The 26,035-nt window shown below is 48.0% G+C and overlaps 1 protein-coding gene across 6 annotated transcripts in view; it reads left to right on the forward strand.

Annotated features, from left to right (window-relative positions):
* ATP2B3 (ATPase plasma membrane Ca2+ transporting 3) overlaps positions 1-26,035 on the forward strand; it is a gene marked incomplete at its 3' end in the record, with an annotated part of 68,132 nt that overhangs the window by 12,137 nt on the left and 29,960 nt on the right. For all 6 annotated transcript variants that reach the window (XM_080910517.1, XM_080910512.1, XM_080910513.1 and 3 more), the window contains exons 2-11: positions 6,909-7,241; positions 12,455-12,652; positions 12,752-13,009; positions 13,456-13,581; positions 14,132-14,257; positions 16,959-17,000; positions 18,285-18,449; positions 19,042-19,256; positions 20,197-20,439; positions 21,110-21,351. In XM_080910517.1, coding sequence (XP_080766643.1) covers positions 7,034-7,241; positions 12,455-12,652; positions 12,752-13,009; positions 13,456-13,581; positions 14,132-14,257; positions 16,959-17,000; positions 18,285-18,449; positions 19,042-19,256; positions 20,197-20,439; positions 21,110-21,351 — 1,823 coding nt within the window. In that variant the 5' untranslated portion in view covers positions 6,909-7,033. The remainder of the gene's footprint in view (positions 1-6,908; positions 7,242-12,454; positions 12,653-12,751; positions 13,010-13,455; positions 13,582-14,131; positions 14,258-16,958; positions 17,001-18,284; positions 18,450-19,041; positions 19,257-20,196; positions 20,440-21,109; positions 21,352-26,035) is intronic.

Raw genomic sequence — 26,035 nt, forward strand, 5'->3', positions numbered from 1 at the left:
CTACCTTGGACACAAACAAGAAAAGCGGCTTTTTCCTTTTGGCATTATAGAAAACAACACATAGCACAAAACAGAACATCTCCACCAATAGAGCTAATAGGCCTGAAGCATGTACCACATCCTCATTTCTGTGCCACCACCAGCACCATCAATCTCCAGAACTTGCTCATTGTCCCAAACTGCAGCTCAGCCTCACTAAACACCAGCTCCTTATCTTCCTCTCCAGCCCTCAACACCCAACATCCTACTAGCTGTCTCGATAAAGCTAGTGACTCTAAGAACCTCCAAAAAGTGAAGCCAGACAGGCTCTGTCCTTTTATGTCAACTACATTACAGCATGTGTGGGGATCCCCTACCTTTTAAAGGCTGACTGATGTTCCATTATAGGCAAATGGAGGGATACTCCATCTGTTTGGCCAGTCGTCTGTCTATGGACATTGGGCTGCTTCCACCTTTTGACTATAGTGAATAAATTTTTTGTGAGCATGGCTAAGTCTCTGTGGGTCTCAGCTTTCTACTCTTAGGAGATGAGAAGCTGCTGTAATATGATGCTGATTTTTTTTCAGACCTGCCATGGCATGTTGCATTGTGGCTGTAACATTTATCATTCTTTCCTGAGGCCTATTCTGACTAGAGAGCTTGGAGCCCTACCAGAACCTATAAAGCAGGCAAATATGTGGCCACAAACTTGGCTGGGCATGGGATGCCCTTGAAGGGTGTTTGATTATGCGGAGGTCTCAAGCCCCCCTTTTGGAGTGGGCAGATTGCCAGGTGGGAAGGGTCATACAGGACTTGCCTAGGCTGCCCTAGGTGAGACTAAAGTGATTGGCCATCAATTAGATGTTGACTTACCCACAAACAAGGGTAGAATTAAGCGTTGTCTGAATCCCTACCATCCCCATGATTCTGGGTATGGGTTTTTCTGGGATCCATATTCCTAGACTGGAGCCTCTTTTGGGACTTCTTTTCCTATGTGCATCTGTCTTTCTTGGGATGAGAAGGGTCCTTATCGCCTTGCTGACAGCCCCCAGCCAGTTCTCCAGGTGTCCTTGCTAGATTTGCCTACAAGGGTAAGACTTCAGGCAAGTGGATGCATAGGCAGGGAGGGGTACCATGGTGGCGGTTGACCCTCTTCTGTTATTGTTTTTGCTCAAAGCTGTTCTGGGCTTAGAGTTATTCTGCAGCAGCGGCAGCAATAGCGGAGTGTGCACAGATTGTACCAGGAACAAGGAGGAGGGCAGAATGGAATCGGAGCGGCGGGGGGGGGGGGGGGGTGGTCTGTCCCTTTAAATCTGTTTTCTCAGTTTTATTTCCTTCTCTTTTCCCATCCTCCTCCCTCAACCAGCAAAAGTGGTGGGGCTGTGAGGGCCCAAGAGCTGCAGTGACAGTGTCTCTGAAATATTAATGAGGCTTTTCTCTGCCTGGCTCCTTCCCTCCCCCTCTCTGGCTGCATGCCTCCCTTGTCCTTGGGTGGTCATCAAGGTGTATCAAGCAGAAGGGTGGGACAGAAGTGGACAAGAAGGCAAGGGCCCTGTGGCAAAAAGGAAGATTGTGAAATCAAGGGTTAAAGCACCATCCCCAGGCTTTCAAGCCAAGCCTGTGTCTGCCCCCATCATGCAAGACCCAGGAGTGGACAGCCAGCTGCCCTGCAAGATTCCCTCCCCCCAGACTTTCTCCCCACCTGCTCCTTAGCTGGGCCCCAGGCCCCACCCAGTGTACAAGTGTGGCTGGGATGTCTGACTATAAGGCAGGAGCTAGACCTCTGCTCCTATTCCTGGACCTTCTCTCTCGGGGCAGGCTGGTATTTTCTAGGTGTTTGGAGATAGAGAGAGGCCAGAGCCTATTAATTCAAGGACTACACCCCCCCCCCGGTGAGTCACACTGCTGAGCCCTAGTCATATCTGGAAGGAGAGTCTTAATTTGGTGAGTCAATAGGGAGATACTAGTGGGTGGTGAAGGGGCCCAAGGGGCATTTACCAGGCCAGCCCAGGCTTTTGCCCCCTGCCCATCTAGATAGACTCTTGCCTTGGGTCCTGGACCTAGCTCTAACACCAAGACATTGGCAAGCCCAGGAGCCATGCACTGGATTTTTTTTTCAGGAGAACTGCTCTTGTCACTCAGAGCCCAGAAACTAGGAAGCAACTTGAGTCTGGAACTTCCTGGCCTGCAGCTGGTGCTGGTGTCCAGCAGTATCTACCCCAGGAACGGTGGCCATGTCCCATCACTGGTATGAGACATGTGTTTACAGACTTGGCTTGTGCTAGGTGAGGGCAACCCTAGACTCTTTCCAGTCAGTATAATGAACTTTAATGCATTTTTAAAGTTTTGACATGGGGGATAGAGTGGACTTTGCTCTCTATTGCATGACCCTTCTTAACATGAGGCTGGGCAGTCCCACAGAGCATGTTCTATCTGAGCCTGTTGAAAAAGCTACTTAAGGGTAGCAATGAGGTGTCTTAGTGTGGGCAGTAAAGACTCATCTCTCACCATCAAATAAATGCTGAATGCCTAAGGCCTCTGGCCCCATCTAAGCCCCAACGTGAAACAGATACTTTGCACAGTGAGCTGCAATGAGAGTTGGTGGGGTTCGTTGTAGGTAGTGTTATCCTATGAACATTGACAATGCAAAGTTTGGTGTTAAGAGAGGGGTAACAAAAGGAAACCCAAAAGCAGAGGACTCTCCTTCAGGAACTGCTCAAGGGCTGCCTAGGCTCAAGGGAAGCAAATATATGAGATGGAGGGGGGATAGAAAGGAAGAAGTGCACGGTGAGAGCCACTGAGCCAGAGAATCCAATGCAAGTTCTGCTCTCTCTCTCTCTCTCTCTCTCTCTCTCTCTCTCTCTCTCTCTCTCCTCTATGATGTTGGCCAATTTGTGCCAGGCTGGAGCAAATGCCAGAAGGTCCAAGTGCCCCTCTGTGGAGGTTCTCAATTCAATTAAGCCAATTAAGGTCTGAAAGATGAAAGAGCACAGAAATGGTACATTCCCCACCCTTTCGATGCCTACAGGCCGTTCTCGGCAGCCAGCCCAGGCCGGAAAGTCTGTCAGGCCTGCAGAAATGATGGGCCAGGTCACTTCTGTTCTTGGCCATTTTAGTGATGGCTGATGTTCTTATTAAAAATAGGGGAGGCCATCATCCAGGTTTACAGACAACTCAGGGATGAAGAGAACATATGCCAAGAGTCACTCAAAGTGGCCTCCCCTCAACTGATGCTATTTGTGCTGTGGCCTGTTGAGTGAATGAAGATGAGAAAAGTTTGAGTAGCCACCCCCATTGGTTTTATGCTGTGCAGGATAGTGCTGCCACCTTCCAGAGCTCCAAGATTTTCCCTCTGTGAACCAGGCCCCATTCACTAATTTCTCCAGCCCCGTTGCCATCTGGGATAGATCACTCAGTGCATTTCAGCAACTCAGTGGTCAACAATGTGTCTCAAAGGATGTAGGTAAAATATTTCCTGTTCTTGGCTATAGCCAGCCCTGGGAAGTAGGAATGGACTCTGGAATCTTGGGCTCAGCAGCAATTAATTGTGGCTGGAAAACTAACTGGTAAACACATTCTAGAGAATGTTCCACAGGAACTGTACCTAATTGAAGCCTTTGAGTGTCAGCAGGTGGTGACAAGAGAGAAGGAAGTGTTGTTGGAGTTTAGACATGCTCTCTGGTAGAGTGAGTGATGGCTGATGTGGGGTGTGGGGAACACAGGTCAAGATCAGAGGAGGGAACCGAGAATGAATGGGTGTACGGCAGAACCAATCATGGATTACAGGAAGACTTTCCTGGAGTGGTGGTGCCTAAGCCAGGGAAAGGGGGTTTCAGGGCAGTGTGGCAACCAGTTGCTAGCCTATAGGGAGATCTCTGTTGGTAAACAGAGTATCAGGTTTGTTTTAGGAAGAGAGTGGGAAAAAGGGAGCTAACCATGACTGCCAGTCGGGGTGTTGGGGAATACTGAGATAGAAAGAACAAGTTAACCCCAGGACAGTCACAGGGAGCAGGGGTGCTGTGAGCTCCAGAAGTTCCTCTGGATACAAGGAGGTAATATGGCTTGACCCTGTCAGAAACAATGGCCTTACCTTCCTACCCAGGGCCATTACTATGAGTCATCAAAGGTCCAGCCATCCTCAGCAATGACAGCATTCCAAAGTCAGGAGCAACTCTTCACTGCAGGTCAGTAACAGGGAAGAGAAGGTGCATGACAGAAATGTGCCAGTTACGTTAGGGAAGTCCTGGCCTCCTTCAGGACTCCTGGGCTTGGGTGACTGTAGCAATGGCCTACAGGTATATGCTCTGAAAAACATGTATCCATTTCAGAGCCCAATAGGCTATTCACTTCACATTCCAAGCCTTAGAGCTCTCCCATCTCTAGGTGGTCAGAACAGCTGAAAAGATTAATGGGCTTCCAAGGAGTAAAATTCTTCATCTGGCTTCCTTTTCCCAAAGAGTCCCTGTGGAGTCCTTAGGCAACTCAGCTGGGAACATGCAGGTCCTCAGATGGAGCCCTGGGGTCTTCAAACTCAGGGCGAATAGGCTCATACCTATGAGAGCATCAGAGCCTGAGACAAATACTGGCTACCCCTCCACAAGAGCTGAAAATGTCTGAGAACCCATGGGGACCCTCTCACATTTTCATTCGACAGTACCTGGGTACATATATCCCTATTGATTTAGCCTTTTCTAGCAGCCTTGCCTGACTAGGGCCTAAGAAGCTGACTCATGGTGGGGCTGTGCTGGCCGAAGCCAGTGCCTACCCAGACAAACCAAACCCATTCATCTTCTCCGGCAGCCAGCCGGCTGGGGGTGGCAGAAGTAGAGGACAGAACTCAAAACTGTCAGGTACACGCAACTGCTTATACATGGGACCTTCAGGGAGCAACTGGAGCTCAGGTCAGAAATGAAAGTAGTCAGGATACCATCCTAAGCCAAGGTCACCTGGCGTAGGGGTTGAGAGAGGCAGATAGCAGTTGAAAGCTAACATAGCTAGCTACCTTGAAGCAGCAGCCTCAATTTCTTCTGGCTCTGTCATTTCCCTTAACCAAGAGTGATGTTTATCACCTCTCCTAGGTAGTTGGCATGGCACATTCAGAGCACCAGTGAAGGAACACACTCTGCCCAGCTTCCCATGGGTCCACTGCTTGCCCCTGGCATCTCTGAGCCAGTGCTTTTGGCTGCTATTGCTCAGCCAAGCAAAAGGGCTGCAGTCCTTGCCCCTTCCCCAGCCTTGCTTAGCTGCTTCTCCTTCTTTCAGTTTTTTCTTCCCTTTGTCTTTCCTAGAGGCCTGCCATGTAGCAGATGCTCAATAAATATTTGTCAGATGACCAACTGGGAGACTTGGTGAGAGAAAAGATAGGGAAGTCATCTTGTATTTGCCATTTTCTTCCCACATATTCTAGAAGTGAGGGCTGCTCCATGTAGGAACTGATGAAAGAGTTAATACTCGGGTACCCAAATTGTGAAATGGTGACTACTTGGGAAGGGCATTTTCTACATCTCCCCCTGTCCCACCCACCACACCTTGCGGATGAGCACACACATTTTTTTCTTGAGAGTTGAAGCTCAATGTTTGGAGCATGAGTTGGAATGTTTCATTGCTCCCCAGAGCATCTGTTCTTCCTCTAGGTGTGATACTCTCAGTTCTTGGCACCCCACTGGGCTCAGAGGAACTTACCTGGAGAGCAAAGGCCATGGAGTTAACCAGCTCTATTTTAGGTGCATGAGGGCCTTTTTACCTTTATTCTGGGCTTTTGTCCCACCAGTGATTCTACATCAGAAACCTAGATGGATTTCTGAGTTCTGAATTTGAGAGGATTGTTCTGAACCAGGAGTTTTCCCCCAAAGGTGAGAGGCCTAGTCCAGCCAAGCATGTTGTTCTCTGATAAAGGCCAAAGCCATGTGCTCTGGGGCTAGTTCTAGGGGAACAGATGGGGCAAGTTTGGTACATGGCTTTGAGGGAGAAGGAGAACAGGTCCAATGGGGCTCAATGGCTGCAGTTCCAGGGAATAGCAGTTTCCTAGGTAAGGTAAGGTGCACAGCTGCAGAAGACAAATACTATGAATGTCATAGCCTTGGGAAGCCTACGAAGGGAAAGATTGTATGACCTGATAGTGCTTTGGATGTTTTCAGAAAGGAAGACCTTAGCTCCTTTGTCATCTGCTGTGTGGTAGCAGTGTGTCAGCAGAGTCACTAGTGACCTGTGGTTGCTTTGGCTTTCTCCTGTGTGTCCTATCCTGGTCCCCCCACACACTTTCATTTCCCTTGTTTCTACCCTCCTTGCCCTGTCCATTCCTCTTCTTTTCCTACCCTCCCCTCTTTTCTACTCTCCACTTGCCACTGGGATTTCTCCTCTCCTTCTCCTCCTACCCCCAGGTACTACTCTGAGGGCCACAGTAAAACCCTTTATACTCAGCCTTGACAAGGAGCCCAGTTGGCTCTCTCCATAGCTCATCTATCTCCTGGAGCCCTGAATAGCCCAGTCCTGAGCCTCTGAGGGCTCCTGGGTATTTAGAGCAGAGCAGTGGGCACTGGGAAAGTCTTATTCAAGAAGAAAAGAAAGTAAGGTGGGTGGGTCAAGCAAGAAGCTAGTGATGGGCACTGATCTTTTGAGCATATGAAGCAAGAGCAGTTACTCTTGACCCCAAATGTATTGTCTTCCTTCCAAAAGGGCTTTTAAGTGGATTAAAGAGGCAGTGAGAGCTAGCTGGTACTTCCCCATCTAGCAAACCCTCTAGCTCTGGATTATTATAATAGGCAGGACTTGAGGGCCAGTGGTCTATTTGGTGAGACCTGAGAGATGAATTTGGCACTCATTCATGATAAAGCTCACTGAATGAAGATGTGCAGAGTAATCCCAGAACCCTGGTCCTTCATTTTTGTCTGAACTAGTCTCTTGGCATCTTCTTTCTTCCTTCTCCCCAGGTGTTCATACTTAGCCTCTTTCCCACCACCACCTTGCCTCACCTCAGCACTGGGATCTTAGGTGGCCATCTATCCCTAGCTGCGACTGAGCTGAGGTTGCACCTGTGAGAAGGCTGACAGACAGGATGGGCGACATGGCAAACAGTTCCATTGAGTTCCACCCCAAGCCCCAGCAGCAGCGAGAAGCACCCCATGTGGGTGGCTTTGGATGCACACTGGCAGAACTACGCAGCCTCATGGAGCTCCGAGGTGCTGAGGCACTACAGAAGATCCAAGAAGCCTATGGGGATGTCAGTGGGCTGTGCAGGAGACTGAAGACCTCACCTACTGAGGGTAAGTCTACCAAACTGGACGGGAAAAGGGACAGCCTAGGAACATGGGGGTCTTTCTTCCCTCTGGGGCACACTTAGGACTCTGTGGTACTGCTGCTATGGCTGCCTTGAATGATAAGGCCCAGTTGATTCTTGAAGGACACAGAGAATGGGACCCTGATTATTACCCTCTGCTCAGACACTTTCTCTTGACTGGAAGATACTTTGTGCAGGGGGAGATTATCACCCATTGGGCAACTAAATTCTGAGACCATGAGTTGAGCCCTCATCCACACCTTTGTGATCAGTCATTTTCCACCCTACAAGAGGAAAAGAGAGGGAAGGACAGATTAGGGCCACTAAAGGTAGAGGGTCCAAATGGAAGCCCTGAACTTCTTTCCAAGAAACAGAGCAATGCAAACAGTGTCCTACCACAGGAAGAGGACACCGCGGCCTCTGTCCATATATTTGAGTTCCATGTGCTTAAACTTGGGTTCAGTTAAAAGGAACCAGAAAAAAAAAAAAAAACGAGATGTGGTGTGGAAGTCCTTTGGGGCTCAAGTTAAAGGGGTGACTTCATGAAAAGGAAGGGGTGGCCTAAGTAATGCTCAGAGATATTTGAGTCTTGTGGGGGAAAGCAGACCAAAACTAGGGCCCATTAGTTACATGGTATCATTAGCCATGGAAGTGATTGGGACTGGGGTGATTGCCCAGTAGGTGAAGTCCTTGCAGCACAAACATGAGTTCATGAGTTTGAGTTTTCAGCTCCCATGTAAAATGCTGATCATGGAGTGTATTCCTGCAGTCACAGCACTGAGGAGGCAGATAAGGAAATCTGTGGGGCTTGTGTATCAACCAGTCTACAAATAATTGAACTCTAGTTTCAATGAAAGATTCCATCATAATTAGGTGGAGAGAAACTGAGGAAGACACTAGATATTTACCTTTAGTCATGAGCATATATGATGAGCACATACACACACACATGAACGTAAGTGACAGCAATAACAGGCTGTCCTAGAGAAGTGACAGCCTGAGGCACTGCAGGTCTCACACCAATGAGCCTCTGGATGAAACATGGTGAGAGTACTCTATAATACTCAAAGTTGAGGTCTGATTGCCATCTTGGGTCCTCAGCTCCCTGGTGCTGGTATCTTCTGTGGTGAGACTAGGGTCCTCAAAGAGCAAACTCTAGCCCCAGATTTCAGGAGCTGGAATTCTTTCAGGCCCATCTGACACTAGCTTGGCAGGGTTACTGAAGCTAACCCAGCCTGATGCCAGGCCTGCTTCCCAGCCAATGTTGATTGATTTTATCAGCTGCCCATTTATTTGTGGCACTTTGGTGCACCCAGTCCTGCAAGTCTTGGCTACCACTCGGATTCCTACTGCTCCCTGGATCCCCTGTCTTACCCATCACCAGGCCTTGCCCATTCTTGTACTTATTATGCCCAGACTCCTTGCTCTGCCCTTGCCCTACCCAGAACCTCTAGGGCACAGATGCTCTTAGTCTAGCCTTGCCCCGAGTGAATTGAAGAAAGCATCATCTTTCCACAAGCAGTAGTGCATAGGCCCAAGGGGGCATTAGAGATAGGGGAAGGCAGGCCCATGGGCCAAGTTAAGAACTCAAGATATGATGGCCTCCCTGAACTAAGCTGTAGAACTGCTGCACCCATGGACAACCTACTCAGCCTGCCTGCCTACCACACATGCCCTTGAACACACACCACACACACACACACACACACACACACACACACACACACACACATACACACACACACACACACACACACACACACACACACACACACACACACACACACACACGTGCTCATCAGCCTGAAGCAGCATTCTGTCAGGGCAGATGGCTGGGCTCCATGCCAAAGGATCTCTTTCCTTCCTTCTCCTTGCCCACCCCCCTGAGGACTTAGGGCCTCTGAGAAGGCTGGGGTAGAGGGCTATTTAGCCACAAGGGCTCTGGCCTCTCCCAGATCAAAGGAAGCAGATGGGCTTCGGCTGGCAGCTCTTCCCTCTGCCTGTCAGGCCTTGTTAAATATTTAAAATGTCAAGGCCCCTGGGAACCTGCCCGATTCTGCCACAGAGCTCCAATGCTCATCTGGTGCCTCTAAATGGGGTGGGTGTGTAAAGAAGAACAGGTGCTCAGGTGGGTGGTTCAGCCCCTGACAGGCCTCTGAGACCCTAAGTCCCCATGGCAGCTCAGGAACCAGCCCTTCCCCCCTCAGGCTCCTTGGGCCCAGCTGTCTGAGGCAAGGAGCAGGTGACTCTCCCCCATTTCCTTGGCTCAGCAAACCTTGAGCAGGCAGGCTCCTCAGCAGGCCTTCTTGGAAGGAGGGGCAGGCTTAACTATACTCCTGGCCCCATGCCAATACCCTGGAGCCCTAAAGGGGCTTGACAGAGGACAAGGGGGGCAGGTAGATGTGTGGCATGTGGTGGAGGGGACTTTGGCAGTTATTGCTCCAATCCACTAATCTCTTAGCCTCTGTAGAGATTCAGAGGATTCCAGAACCCATGCTGAAGAAGGGCCTACCTGCTGCTCAAGAACCTTGGGGTATGCTGGAAAGGGGGCTCAGCACCATGCTCCTGTCTTGTCTGTTCTCCACAGGCAGTCCAAAGAAGGAGGGAGCAGATTAGCTGAGAGCCAACACAATGTGGTTCTAATCCAATTCTGATGGCATCTGGCCTCTGCTCTAGGCAATCAGCCCATATGTGTCCATGCCAACCACCCTGCCTCTGTCCCCATGTCATGGGCCTACTAGGTGGGCACGTGTTTGGAACCAGAAGGCAATAGCTAACTGCCTTCTCTACCATACACACAAAACATGGCAGTGTGGCAGCTGTTAGGACCCCCAGTCCCACGGAAATGCCAGCGCTTCAGGGTCCATCTGAAGGCAGCTGCCAGTGTCAGGCAAAGGAGACGGAAGCATTGCTGCAGTAGGAAGGACAGTCCAAGGCCAAGGGCAAGGCAGAGGAGGGGACGGGAGTGAGTTCCTGGGGGAAAGGGCCTAAGGGCCTCACTGGCCTTGGGGACAATCTGGGCATGTGAAGTAAGACAGTCAGGAAGCAGAGTCACATGGTGCCATGGGACTCATGGGCTTTCTAGAAGTTAGAATGGGTCACCTCCCCTCTCTGGGGGCTCCAGGCCAAGGACAGTGTAAATCCAAGTGTCTAGGAGCTCAGAGTTCTGGTACATCCCTTGTAATGTTGCATCTCTCGTAGCTCCTGCAGCTGAAGGGGAAAACGCTTAATATGGGGAAGAGGCTGCCCCACCCCAGCTTGGTCCTTGTCCCCACCACTGCTACCACAGAGACACCCTACTGGGGAATCTGTGGGACATCAGAAAGAGGCCTTTGATCCCAGCAGAAATTTGAGCTGCCAGCCCAGGCCAGGCTCAATGAGGCCAGGGAAAGAAAGGCAGGAACAGCTGCAGCCCTTCTGGGTGAGAAGGACATTGTGTGGCTAGATGGTGTGGATGTGCCAAGGCTGTGCTGGTTGTGACTTTTGCTCTTCTCAGCCCTTCCACTTCATTCAAGCTCCGCCCTGATCCTCTGCAGAAGGCCCACTGCCAGAACTTCCTTATTGGTGATTGGTCTGGGACCGAGTCTTATAACCCTTCCTGAACTCAGCCTGCTGTGCATACTCCACGGATTGGGTGACCCTTTTTCTCACCACTCAGCTCCTTCAGTGGATGTTATAAGCTATGCCAGGGACTATTGATGGGAACTTCAAGCTGCAATTCATCCATTAGGTGTCAGTATGGAGCTGGTCCTTTAGGGGCATAGCACTGGAGTCCTGGGTGAACTTTTAAGAAAGGGCTTGATCAGCCTATAGAGAAGCCTTCCAGACAAGGATAGGAGTGTAGCATCATTTCACTTGCCTGAGATCTATGTGGAGATTACCTCCAGGGCCCTGAAGCCTAGAGTTAAGGCCCTCTCAGCCCATGGACTCTGTATTAGCTGAAGTACTGAGAGAGCCTGTACTGGAACCTCACTTTCCTCTCCTTTCCTTGTTCTCTGCATTGACAGTCTCCTTAGCCTCAGCCATCCTCATTTCTCATCCTCAGGGATGACAAGTGACAGAATTGGATGAGGAGGGGTCATTGCGAGATCAAAGGAAACCATCAGGCTTCTGAGGAGGCTGGCCACTGAATTTTGCAGAGCATCTCTAGGTGGAAGTTTGTGCAGTCTCCAGACCAGAGCTCATGCCGGGCCCCAGAGCCAAGCTCTAAGAAGGTGTAAGGTATAGGGAATCCACATGCCAGGGCACTTCCTAAGCACTGTGGGCACCTGACCTTGGCTCATTCTCTCCTCGACCCTGTCACAGTAGCTCAGCTTCTGTGGAACCCTGTTATTCTTTCAGGGTGCTGGTTCTTTTGATCTCCAGCAGAGTCCTCCCCTTCTTCCACACTGTGAATCAGCCTCCATGCACAACCTAGAGAATTGGTTTCCCAGGCCACAGCTTAGTATTCATGCCACAGACCTCTACCTTTGCTCTCACACTCATTCTCTCTGCTCCTTCCTTAAGAAACTTCCAGAAAGTGGCTCCATCCACCTCCAGAAGACTTTGTTCTATCTTCTTCAAGAAGCTATGCTTCTGGACACTCCCCATGTCCCTGGTCCCTGGTTCCCCTGGGCTTTGCTTCTTTTACAAGTTTGGCTACACTCACCCACCTACCACTCCCAACCCAGGAAGCCACTAGCTGCTGTCATAGCTACTCTTGGCCATGTAGTACCCTCCTGGGTCCTTGATGTCCTTCCCCATGTTGGGTTTTATCATTTCTCTGCAAGCATCTCTCCCAGATGGCTTAGACATAGAAGTGACAGCATACATAGAAAGTGCATAGTCTGGGCTAGTGTTTCAGTAATCGAGGCATCCACAGTGCCACGCCCCCCCCAGGCCTGTTGTCCTACAAGTGCATCAGAAAATTGATAACCCCCTTTCCTAGACAACCATCCCTTCCTCAGGCTAAGTACTCCTTGTGAGGGTTTGGTCCCCATGCTTGGTCCTGGGGCTTATAGTACCAGGCCTGTACCACTCCGCCTACTCTAGGTATCCACTCCAGAGTTCCAGAGTTTCAGAGGCACAGGCTTGGGCCAGAGAGCCACGAGGGCCACTCTCACAACAGCAGCAGCAGCTTAGTCAGGGATGCTTGATGGCAGCAAGAGCTAGCTGGTGTCATCTTCTGTGTTTCTGCCACTTTCCTGGGGCACTGTGTAGGTCTGGCAGACAACACCAATGACTTGGAGAAACGCAGGCAGATCTATGGGCAGAACTTCATCCCCCCAAAGCAGCCTAAGACCTTCCTGCAGCTGGTGTGGGAAGCCCTGCAGGACGTGACTCTCATCATCCTGGAGGTGGCTGCTATCGTCTCCCTGGGCCTCTCCTTCTATGCACCACCTGGAGAGGAAAGTGAAGGTAAGAGGAAGAGGTTCTGGGCTGGGAAGAGGTCGTAGCTCTTGGCTTCCATGAGTTCACCTCTCCTTCCTTTTCATTCTCTTTCATCTTTGGACACAGCATGTGGGAATGTGTCTGGTGGGGCAGAGGACGAAGGAGAGGCCGAGGCTGGCTGGATTGAGGGGGCTGCCATCCTACTCTCTGTCATCTGTGTGGTGCTGGTCACAGCTTTCAATGACTGGAGCAAGGAAAAGCAGTTCCGAGGTCTTCAGAGCCGTATTGAGCAGGAACAGAAGTTTACTGTCATCCGAAATGGGCAGCTCCTCCAAGTCCCTGTGGCAGCCCTGGTGGTAGGGGACATTGCCCAGGTCAAATACGGTAAGTGTGTCTATCTTCATCTGCCCTGCCAAGAAAGCCCGAATACCATTTCTGAGATGGGTGAGCCAAAGGAACCCCTCCCAAGTTCAGACTGTCTCCCAAGTAGTCTGTGTGTTTTCACCCAAGAGGGCCTGAGATTGGCACATAGGAGACTGTCAGGAGGGGTAGAAAAGAAGTTTGAGACACAATAGTGCCCTCACTGGCCTCATAGCCTCTGAGGAGGTCTTCTCCCACTAATCCAGGACACAACCATTGTCCCTGTTCCATGAGAGCTGGACAACATGGTTACTTGTGGATGATCCCCCTCAAATGAAGAGGCTGAAAGAAGAGAGCTCCCCAGACCTTTCCCAAATGACAGGACCTCCCCTGGGAAAGGCAGGGAAAAGCAAAGGTGGGGAGGTCCCATGAACCCATAGCCTCTGGTTCTGGCCTGTGATGGCCTATAGGGGATCTTCTGCCTGCCGATGGTGTGCTCATCCAAGGCAATGACCTCAAGATTGATGAGAGCTCCCTGACTGGCGAGTCGGACCATGTGCGCAAATCAGCAGACAAAGATCCTATGCTACTCTCAGGTAAGGGACACCTGCCCAACTAGCTAAGTGTAAGGTTACTTTGAAACCTTTCAGCCCAGTATCCCCAGCTAAGACTTTGGTCCAATATCCTGCTGCACTTGCCTTAGCTAGGGTCTCCCTGAATAGCCTTGTTGGTTGGAAAGTCTGAGAATGCTACCCATTGTCATGCCAGAGCAGGTTACTAAAGGTCTGGTAATATGGTTCCAGCCATAGGGCAAAAGGGGGAGGGGCTTCCCTGATCAAGAGGGCCCTTGGTATCATAAATAGGACATCTCAAAGGGAGGACTTTCTGGGGTCAATATTGTGCTCCTTCCACATCCAGACTAGAAATGACCCAGTGAGTGCTTTGTTCCTTTTCTAGAAGGTTCTCATTCAGCCCACTTTTATCTTAATGGGAAATGGACAGAAAAGCCTAGATGTAGTTACATTGACTTCTTCTGCAAGACCCGTACCTGCCTCACAAAAACCTCAAGAACCAGCCTATGGCTGCTGAGTATGTCCTACCAAGCTGTACAAATCTCTGTCTTAGTCCTTCTGTGTTTCTTGCCAGGCACTCATGTCATGGAAGGTTCTGGAAGAATGGTAGTAACAGCTGTTGGTGTGAACTCCCAGACAGGCATCATCTTTACATTGCTTGGGGCAGGTGGAGAGGAGGAGGAGAAGAAAGACAAAAAAGGTAAGGTAGCCATGACTTCCAATGTACAGTGATGATGAGGCAGTTTCTTCAATGTCCTTGTTCTTGCTTCTTCATCTGCGTGCTGGTTCTTCATAGGGATCTTTCTGGTATTTTTCCATAAGAGCCAGCAGGCTAATGACACCTGTGTAGGGGCATCTTTCCTTAGATGTCTATTCCCTGGTGGCTTTGGTACATCTGTACCTGGGGTGGAATGGGGTCATAGATATTTAACCTCTTACCTCACTTTGAAAGTTGCTGCTGGAAGCTAGGCACAGTGGCACACACCTTTAATCCCAACACTCAGGAAGCAGAGGCAGGTGGATCTCTGTGAGTTTGAAGCAAGCCTGATCTACAGAGTGAGTTCCATGACAGCCGGAGCTACACAAAGAAACCCTGTCTCAAAAAAAAAAACAAAAACAAAAACAAAAACAAAACAAAGATGCTGCTGGGGTCTTCATGCCTACCCTCGGGTGCTCAGCTCCCATACAGAAGATCCTGGGGAGGGGGCACAAAGTCCAAAGTGGGAATAGGACTCAAAATGAAAGCCAGGACCAGAGGGTGCTGGATGGGATTGGAAAGGTAGGCTCTGGCCCTGGGGACAGTAATGGATAGAAACAGAACTTCAGAGAGCCCATCTTTCTTATTACCCCAGGCTTCCTAGTACAAAGCTACTATAGTACCTTTTCCCAGCCATGGCACTTAAACCATGGAGTTACAGAGCTTCCCTATACCAGGCCCTGGTCCTTTGTGACTCAGGCATACACCATAGCTCTGGTAAGCAATGTATCTTCAGTTCTTTTCCACAACCCCAGGTGACTAGGGAACAGACATTTTCAGATGCATGCATGCCCGTCTTAGAGGATCTGGAGCTAAAACCATTGGTATTAGACTACACAGGGACAGACTGGCATGAGGAAGGACAAATTAGTAGTCCTACCTTAGGTCACCTCTTAAATCCCCCTGTCCCTGGGGGCAGAGAGATATGAACTGGCAGGGTTTCTATCATCAAAAGGCTTCCATTATCCTTATCCTTGTTTTTTGGCAGTCTGGTCCTATGCCTCCCTATATGGGCACCTCCCTGCTTTTAGACCAGGTCTTCTTCCACCTGCACCAAGCCACCTATCTCCACTGAGATCCTCCCAATTTTATCCCCCAACTTTAATGTGTGCTCCAGGATGCACGGGCAAGCTCAGCCAGGCTTAGTTTGAGTCCCCAAGATAGATGATCTTGCTTGGTGCCCTCTTGGTTCTGCTTGGTTGACAGGGAACCCTTCACACATAAGGCCCTCTAGGAAATCCACCCCTTCCACTTGAAGCCAAGGGTCTCTTCCTTGAACTTCCATAACCTACACTTTTCTGGTGTCTGTCCCCTGTAGCTCCTTTTCAAGCTTCTGAGCTCCTGATCTATCCCTTAAATATTTTTCACAGCTTGGTCTTAGGTCCCTCCCTCCTCTTTGAACTTGATTATTCCTCACCCAAATACAGCCACATTATTTGCACTTCTACAACACTCCTAGGTTGTGAGTCGGAGTGGACCAGCTTCCTGGAGACTACCCTGAGAGGCCTGGGTGGGAGGGCGCAGCATCTATCTCTTTTTGTGTTTGCCTCTGTGGTTAAGAGCACTTTGCTTCCCAGCACCTTATTGGGCTGTAACTCCCTGCAATTGTAGTTCCAGAGGCCCTAATGTCATCTCCTGGCCTCCACTGACATGGACAGACAGACAGACAGACAGATACACACACACACACACACACACACACACACACACACAAAACACATGAACATATGTAAATAAAAGAAATCTCCCTCACCTCTAAACTATTCCAAACATGAACCAAGGGTACAATATATGCCATACTTCTGGTTGGAAGTGTCTCTTTCATTCTTGGGACTCTAGACCCAATGTGTCCCATTGTCTAGAAGCTATCTGACACCAAGTCTGTTCTTTGAGTCTCTAGTGACATGAGCTACTGGATGGAAATTGACCCTATGTTGGCAGATTCCTCCATAAATGGGAGCTAGGGAAGATGTGTCTTCCAGATAAATTCCTCTAACTGCCACTGGAGCTGTGCAGCCCTCAGAAAGAGTGGCTGTCACTGTGGGCTGTATCAAACCTAAGGCTTCTGACAGAGCCACCTAGAGTTTGGTCTTTGTACCTTTTCCCTAGTGCTGTTAGATGACCAATGCTTAGCCCTCCTCTGCACAGTGGCCCTGGACCCATATTTTGAGGATGCCCAACAGGTCTCTGAAACAGACAGAACCCTTATCCCATTAAAACACACATACCTGCTATCAGTGGCCTCAGAGAAGAATAGAAGGGCTGGGTTGGTCTAGGGCTTGGGAATTACCTCTTGTTGGGTGCAAAAGATCAGACATTTAAAGAGAGGGCATTGGGCCTTCCAGAGACTGTCCACAGATACTTTACCTGACCTGGGGCTTAACTGGCTTTAGAAACTCAATTGTGGGACTGAGATCAAGAAAACTGGACAGGGGTTTGCTCCTGGAAAGAATAGGACATCAAGAAAGCCCCTCCTTAGGCAAGGTCAGAGCTACCAGCAACTGGACGTCCCTCCTCTACCCCATATAGCTGCAAATTGCCATATGTGTCCAAGCTCTTTCTACTCTCCTATGTGTCTGTGTATGTCATGGCCACACAGGTGTTCTTAAGCCTCTCCGTGTCTGTCATTCCTCTTCCATTGTAGGCAAGCAGCAGGATGGGGCGATGGACAGTAGCCAAACCAGAGGTAACGTACGTACGTGTGTGTGTGTGTGTGTGTGTGTGTGTGTGTGTGTGCATGTGCGTGTGCATGGCTCAGGGCAGCTGAGGAGCCTGGGGGAGGAGGAGGACAAGGGGTAATGGGGAGGGACCATCTGCTACCAGGGCAGAAGCAGCACCTAAAGACAGGTGAGTGGGCCCCAAAGTCCCATACTGGCTTGGCCCTTGGAGACTCTTTCAGTTTCTACCAGACACTGCTTTCCTGAAGCCTAGATGAGCCACCTGGAAAACAGCTGGTCAGTGCCAAGGGCATCAGGCATGGCTTGAGCTTGTTCACAAATGAGAATTACCCATGAATGGACACCCTGGGACCACTTCAGCCAGATGATGAATCTGAGGCATAGAGAGGGTAACTTGTCCTGTGAGTCTCCCAGGTAAGAGGAGTCACCTGGAGCCTGGAAGATAACTGAGATTGGTAGGGCTTTGGGTAGAGGAGACATTTTGATGGCTGGGGGCCTTGCTTGGTGGGATAAAATTAGGCAGGGACTCAAAGCTAGAGTGACATATTGAGACAGGTCCTCAAGGCTACTGGTAAGTGGCTTTGGACTACTAGGTGAGGTAAAGGGATGCATGATGAGAGAAAGAAACAGGGGACACCCCCACAAATACTAGGTCAGGCAGCAGTTTCCTTAGGAAAAGCACAGGAAGTAGGTTTGGGGAGTATAATTACTTTTTGCATCCATGTCACCACCACAAAAGCAGCAAGAATGAAAATAGAGGGGCCTAAAAAGAAGAAATGAGGGGAGTCCCCTAATCCAAAGGGGTAGGGAAAGATCAGGACAAAACAAGCTTGCCTGAGAGCACTGGGGAGGATAAGATCTGAGAAGAGCTCCTTAGTATCTATGAGGGGAAAGTGGGGGTGGCTTGGACATTTGTGATCAAATGAGTCAAATTTTGGTTCCAGGACTAACCACAGGACTTCTCTCAGGTATTGAGATTTGAGGTATTCCAGGACTGGTTACCTTCCCTGTTCACAAGTTACTTGTGCTGGTGTCTGTCCACTCTTCCCACAAAAAAAAAAAAATATATCTGTCCCACCTAAGACAATGATACAGTTACTTGCCTATGTCAGGAGGGTCTGAATTTAGGATGCAACATTGGAAGACCTACAGATTCCTTTTGCAAAACTTGACATTAAAAGTATTCCATTAAATCCCATATGATGAGACATGTATTTCCTTATGATAGCTCTTTATAGCCCCTTTACCCCTGCTATGTCATAACATCATCCAAGGGTTTCCTTTATGTACAGCTAAGAAGCAGGATGGGGCTGTTGCCATGGAAATGCAGCCCCTGAAGAGCGCCGAGGGTGGGGAAATGGAGGAGCGAGAAAAGAAGAAAACCAATGTACCCAAGAAGGAGAAGTCAGTCCTGCAAGGGAAGCTCACAAAACTGGCTGTGCAGATTGGGAAAGCAGGTAGGTTTAGCCAGAAGCAGCAGGGCAGGTGCCGGGAGGACACTAGAGTCCTGGAAGTAGAATCAGTTCCAGATGTTGTGAATCCAATAAACAAAATTTTGTCCTGGCCCTAAGGCAAGTTCATGTGCAGAGAGGTGGATAGTATTCCAGAAGAGTGTGGCATATACTGTAGGGTCATCATAGGTGCAGGCCAGAATCAAGCATGACTGTTGAGTTCTGGTTTACCATCCTCCACCCCAATGTGGCATAAGTCACACACTCACATCTTACCTAGCAGACTCCCTGACTCAAGGCTTCTGGCCACATTACAGTCAAGAAGCAGTTGATTTTATTGGGAGTGTGCTGTCCAGAGCTTCAACACCTAAAGATGGCTAGCCCCTCACAGATGTGCATCTCATACCCTCAGCTTTCTGCCCTTTATGTCACACTGCCCTGAGAAAACTGGAATAAAGGACTTCTCGTTCCATACAGTCATCCCTCCAGTTGTTTATCTCAAAAGATGGCTCAAATCCATCATGGGCTCAGGCCAGGATGATTACATTACCCTCAACTTCTTTCCCTCTTTTCTCCCCTCTCCACCATGGCTGGACAGGATTGGTGATGTCTGCTATCACTGTCATCATTCTGGTCCTCTACTTTGTGATTGAGACCTTCGTTGTGGATGGCCGAGTATGGCTGGCAGAGTGCACACCAGTGTATGTGCAGTACTTTGTGAAGTTCTTCATTATTGGAGTCACTGTGTTGGTTGTGGCTGTCCCTGAGGGCCTGCCTCTTGCTGTTACTATCTCCTTGGCTTACTCTGTCAAGGTAATACTACTACTACTTACAATTAATTCCATCACACAAACACCAAAACTGGAGTGGGATGTCATTGGGTACCTTAGGTGGATGTCATTGGGTACCTTAGGTGGATGTCATTGGGTACCTTAGGTGGATGTCATTGGGTACCTTAGGTGGATGTCATTGGGTACCTTAGGTGTAATGGGGACTAGGGAAGGCTGGGGATGCCTTTGAAAGGAGGGAAGGTACTTGGCGAATACATCCTAGCAGAGTCCCACTGTACCCACCTAACCCTCAGACACAGTGAAAAGAGCAGAAAACAAGCTGAGGGGCCTCAGAAAAGGTTCTGAGACACTGAGAGATGGTGGGAGTAAAGAAGATCCAGTGGAGTGTGGAGGAAAAAGCAGGAAATTGAAGAGGGAGCTCTGAAAGATAATTTCTAAGTCAGCCATGCAAAGAGTAGCTTCCTGGAAGCTCACTGTTCCCCATGTGATGGTAGTTGTTGAATATTTTTTTGAGTTCTTTCTTTATTTACATCTCAAATGTCATATCCCCTTTCCTGGTATCCCCCTCTCGAATCCCCCTATCCCATCCCCCCTGCTTCTATGAGGGTGTTCCCCCACCCACCCGCTCCCTCCTGCCTCCCCATACTTGTTTTCCCCTACACTGGGGCATGGAGCCTTCACAGAACCAAGGGCCTCTTTTCCTGGTTGATGTCAGATGAGGCTATCCTCTGCTATATATGCAGCTGGAGCCATGGGTCCCTCTTTGGTTTGTGGTTTATTCCCTGGGAGCTCTGGGGGTCTGGTTGTTGTATCTTATATACCTACTGTCTCAGCTTGACTACCACCTAGCCCAGAGATGACAAATGTCAAGAAATGGACTGTTGGTGTTATTTACTCACATTGCCTTTATCCTTATGAGTGAACAACTGAAGCATCTCCCACACTATCTTTGCCTATTACAGAAAATGATGAAGGACAATAACCTGGTACGCCACCTGGATGCCTGTGAGACCATGGGCAATGCCACAGCCATCTGCTCTGACAAGACGGGCACACTCACCACCAACCGCATGACAGTGGTTCAGTCCTATCTAGGAGACACCCACTACAAAGAGATTCCAGCTCCCAGTGCCCTGACCCCCAAGATCCTTGACCTTCTGGTTCACGCCATCTCCATCAACAGTGCCTACACCACCAAAATTCTAGTGAGCACGGCTAGAAGGGCAACTGCGAGAAGGGGTCAGGGTTGGTGGCACAGCAGAAACTTCCCTGAGGGGTTTGTTAGGCCCACTTGTAAATTTCAGGTTGATGAGTGGTATTGGTAAAGAATTTCCCTACTGCACATGAAGCTCTGGGTATGCCTCACCATACTATAAAAGGAAACACTGAGGAGCAGAAGAGAAAAACCAAGACCGAGGTTGAGGAGTCAGGATGTATTTACACAGTCAATAAAGTGCTTGCCTTACAAGCATGAAGATTTGAGTTCACTCACCAGAACCCATGCTTTAAAAAAAAAATCTAGGCAACGGTCTGCTTGTAATCCTTGCACTGGGGAGGCAAAGACAGGCAGGGTTTAGAGAATCTAGGACAGTGACAGATCCCATCTCAACAAAACAAGAAAAAGCAAGAATTTTTGACAGAAGACTATTACCGTTGGGTGGGCCAGGTGGGCTCTAAGCGTGGTAAATAATGGAAAATCTATAAAGAGCCACTTGTCAGACAGCATAACCTGTGTAGTCAGCATGACCCTCCCTGTGTTCCATGCCACCATCCTCTAGCTACACAATGGCCAAGACTGGATGAGAACCTTGGCCTTGGGGATGGAACAGAAGGTACTCTGGGCTCTAATGCCAAGCTGACTATTCTTGCTTATAGCCTCCAGAGAAAGAAGGCGCTCTCCCACGCCAAGTGGGCAACAAAACAGAGTGTGCTCTGCTGGGCTTTGTCTTGGACCTGAAACGTGACTTCCAGCCTGTACGGGAGCAGATACCAGAAGATCAGCTTTACAAAGTATACACCTTTAACTCAGTTCGAAAGTCCATGAGCACAGTTATCCGCATGCCTGATGGTGGTTTCCGCCTCTTCAGCAAGGGAGCCTCAGAGATCCTGCTCAAAAAGTGAGTGTGTAATAGGAAGAAGGATCCAAGGGTCAGGTGGCTGGGGACTAGCATTTGATTCACCTATTTGTCTATTGTCAGACACCTGAATTATTTCTACATTTGGACTCTTGGTCATTCAAGTAAAGGTTTGAGTACACATTCTTAACTCTATAGGGCATACAGTGTCAGTCAGCTTTCTGTTACTAGAATATTTAAACTGAGCACAGTGAAGAACTCCTCTTTTTCCCAGCTGCTTCAAATGGTGAGGCAGGAGGATTGCATAATCTAGGAGTTTGAGACCAATCTGAGAAACTTAGGGAGGCCTTGTCCCACTACCACCAAAAAAGGAAAAACTTAAACTCATAGAATATTTATTTAGCAGGGCAGTGGTAGAAACACAAATTTAATACCAGCACTCAGAGACAGATCTGAGGATCTCTGAGCTCAAGGCCAGCCTGATCTATGGATTGCATTTCACTACAGTCAAGGCTACAGAGAGAAACCCTGCCTTGAATACCCCCAAAAAATTTTAAAGATTTATTTGGACTTATAATTTTAAGGGTTTCTGCCCATAGTCAGTTGCACCACCCCCCAACAGCACAAAGCTAGAGACCAAACATTTAACACATAGGCCTTTTGGAGGTCATTCTAGATTCAGAGTAACATTACATCCCTAGTCCTCAAAGGTCTATGTCCATCTCATGATGAAAAATACACTCAGCCCACTCCCAAGATTTCTCAATGTCTTAACTATTCCAGAAGTCCATGTTCAAAGTCTCACTCACACTTAGTGTTGAATCCCTATAAAATTCAAAAACAACTTATGTACTTTTGACATACAGTGGCACAGAGTAAATATCCCCATTCCAAAAGGCAATAATAGATTCACAGCAAGTGTGGATTCAACTAAAGCAAGACAAAAGGCCAGCATAACATTAAATTGTGTAGTTTCATGCCCAAATGGCATCTGAGACATGTCTACAAAGGGCTCAGACAGCCCTACCTGTCTGCTCTAGCCACTCCCCTCTCTTGGGCTGGCTTTCTGCATCTTTCTTCAGCAGAAGTTATATAATATAGGCATCTTCAGCTTCCTGCAGTCTCCACTGCAACTTCAGCTTTACCCTCTGTGCTGTGTGCACTACCTAGAAGTATCTTGACATGAACACACAACTATCTTCTGGCTCCCTGGGCTTTTCTTTTAAATATGGGTGGAAGCATCTACAACCCTTCAACTCTTACATTCTGAACATCTGTAAAATCACCACACAGAGGATACCAAGGCCAGACACTAGCTTGAGCTACATATGGACCCACATTAACCATGACCTCGGTGGCTTGAGTCCCTTGCTAGATAAATAAATGGGAAAATCCCAAAGAAATAGTTTATTAGACATATTGGGACAAGCAGGATATCCTGGAGCTGTCCTCTCAAAAGATTCTGCCCTACATAGTCTTTGAAAACAACTTGTATTTTTACACCCCTGAACTAATTTCTGAGATTCTCTCCAGACATCATTCTTATCATATCAATGCAATGCTTGGCCTTCTAAAGTGGCACTATCATTCTGCAACATGCGCCTTGGTTGGAACTTTACAGCACACACTTATGTGTACATATGTGGAAGCTAAAGGACTAGTGTGGGAGTTGGTTATCTCCTTCCATGATGTGGGTCCTGGGGTCAAACTTAGGTCATCAGACTTGCAAGCAAATGCTTTTACCTGCTGAACCATCTCACCAACTCTTTCTTTGTTTTTGCTCTGGTCACATTACATTTGGCTTTTAAAAGCAATAATGCCTATGCCACAAACTAAATGCTGGGCTGCTTGAAATTTCCTCTGCCAGATTAATTAGTCTTATCACTTTTAAATTTAACCTCCCACTGAGTATGAGGACATGGGCAAAAGTGTAGACAAGATCTTTTCCATATCATAAAACAAATGGTCTCTAGTGCAGTTTTCAATCCTCTGAGTTCCCACCAGCATTACCTGGTAAGCTCTTAGAACATTCTAGGCTTTCTTTAATGTTGTTGTTGCCATTCTATTGGGTAGAAAGTAGGGTCTTTTGGTAATTTCAGTTACATTTCTTGAAGACTAGAAATACCACTAAGAGTGAGAAGATGTTAGAATATTGCTATGTTTCTGATGGAAATATGAAACAATATTGTCAGGGCTGGGGAGATGGCTCAGTTGTTAAAATGCCTGCCACCCTAAGCAAAAAGACCAGCATTCATGTGAGAGTAGTGAGTGCAGTAGCTCACATCTGTAACTTGGTTCATGGATGGAAGGCAGGGGCAGTGGTGGTAGGGAGAGAGATACACAGTTGACTGGAGTTCATTGGGCAGGATTCTTGCTGAATGGATGAGCTCCAGGTTCAGTAAAAAACACTGTCCAAAAACTACAGTGAAGAGCAATTGATATCCAGGGTGACCTTTGGCCTACATATGCATGTACATGTGCATGTACATATATGTACAAATATATGTATTTGTATACCTGCTTACACTTACACACATATACACATACACACACTGGTATAACCATGTGACTCAGCTGTTTTATTCTTAGGCATATATGTGATAATTCACACTGGATGTTACCTTGATTGTTTAGAAGAATATTTAGGAAACTGGTACCAATAAGTAGGATCACTCCTTTCACCTGGTCCTGTGAAAGAAAACTTAGGATTAATTTGTGATTGGAGTTAGATGTTTGAAAGACTGTGCTAAAGAGTTGGGTTGTCTTATTGTTATGCTTTAGAAATCTTTGCTGTATACTGGCTACTAAGTTCTCATCAAACATAAAATTTTTTCTTTTCACTCTCCTGATAGTGTAGATGCAGATATTTTCAAATCATGATGAAATCCAATTTGTCTATTTTTGCTGTTGATGTTTGTATATTTACTTTCTTATCTTCAGTTTTATTACATTTTAAATTATTGTTGAATTATGTGTATGGATGTCTTGTCTGCATGTATGTCTATGTGCCATGTGTGTACAGTGCCCATGGAGGCCAGAAGGGGGCACTGGATGACTTTAAACTGGGGTTACAGAAATTATAAGCTTCCATATGAATGCTAGGATTCAATCAAGGATCCTCTGAAAGAACAGCTACTGCCCTTAACAACCAAACCATCTTTTCATCCCTTATTTTGTTTTATTTTTTGATGTATGTGAGGATTTTGCCTGTGTATATGTCTGTGTTCCACATATGTCTGTGCACCACATGCATACATTGCCCATGGAAACCAGAAGGGGGCATCAGATCCCCTCAGAATTGTGTAGGTGCTGGGAATCAAACTCATCCTCTGGAAGAACAGCCAGTGCTCTTAACAGTTGAGCCATTTCCCTAGCTCCTACTTTATTTATGGTTTGTGTGCATTCATGTGTGTATGTCATATGCACACACATGTGTACACACAAGTGGAAGTCACAGGACAAGAGAGTCTGTTCTCTCCCTTTACCATGTGAGTCCCCAGAATTGTACTCAGGTCATCGGGCAGGCAGCAAGCACTTTGACCCTCTGAACCATTTCATTAGTCCCCATTTGGTTTGCTTTCTGAGACAGACTCTCCATTCTGTAGCTCAGGATAGCTTAGAACTCAAAGTCCTCCTGCCTTAGCTTGTTAAGTGCAGGATCAAAAGCCATGTGCAACAGTATCTGAAGTGGGGTTTCTTTCAGAGATTATGAAAATATTCTAAAGCTCACTGTGGTGATGATTTCATGTATCTGAAGATATACTAAAAATTGATGAATTATACACTTTAATGGGTGAATTATATCTCAGTGAAGCTATACAAAACCTGAAGGAGGGAAGAAGTGTGAAGCCTAGCCCCTGAGCATTCCTGTTCTTCCTACCTCTTCTCATCTTGCACACTTCACCTAGGTCTTCGCCTTTCTCTTTTCCTGAATCCTTCTGTCTCACCCATATGGGGCCTTGGAAACAGAATCCTCAACAGGACATCAGACTTCTCTGCCCCCAGACTCAGCCTATTCCATGCTCTCAGCAGACCTGACCACAGAATACATCTCTACTTGGTTGTCTTACTCAGAATACTGTCACCAAAACAGCCCTGTCACAGTCTCTGCAGCCCATGGAACAGGCCCTACTGCGGTAGGAGGAAATGCTGCATTTGGGAGCCCTGACACTTACTTGTCTATGCTGTTCCTTTGATGGTACTATGGGCCTGTAGCTGAGGCTAACCAGCATCTACTCTGTTTTTTTTTTTTTCTAACTATGGGACATAAGAAAGTTATCACTCTATCTTGCCAGCGCAGCTTCCTCATGTGATGTGGAGATCCTAGAAATCTGGATTTCTGGGGAGTGCTGAGAGAATTCCATGAGTGAATCCATGACCCTAGGAAGATGTCAGCCTTCGGTACTTTTATTAATTTCGCTGTCCATCCCCAACCTTAGCAGCCAGATTTATCAGTTTCTTTGTGGCACCTGTCAGATGAAACTCCATTCAGTTCAACCACAACTTTTCTGAAGCTGTTCCCTAGACCTGTCCCTTTGGAAGCTCCCAGACTGTAAGAGCTGGGGCTGAGGTTGCTGCTGCTGTTGTTCCTGATTCGTAGTTCCAGAAGACTGTCCATTGCATTTGGGTTTTACATACATTCCACTCCTTGGTCCTAAAGAGTCTGTAGGAAAGCAACAGTAAACCTCAGGCTTCCATCTCTTGCCTGGGTCTCTTAGCCAATCAG

The sequence above is a fragment of the Micromys minutus genome (genome assembly GCF_963924665.1).
Source record: "Micromys minutus genome assembly, chromosome: X".
Classification (NCBI taxonomy): Eukaryota; Metazoa; Chordata; class Mammalia; order Rodentia; family Muridae; genus Micromys; species Micromys minutus.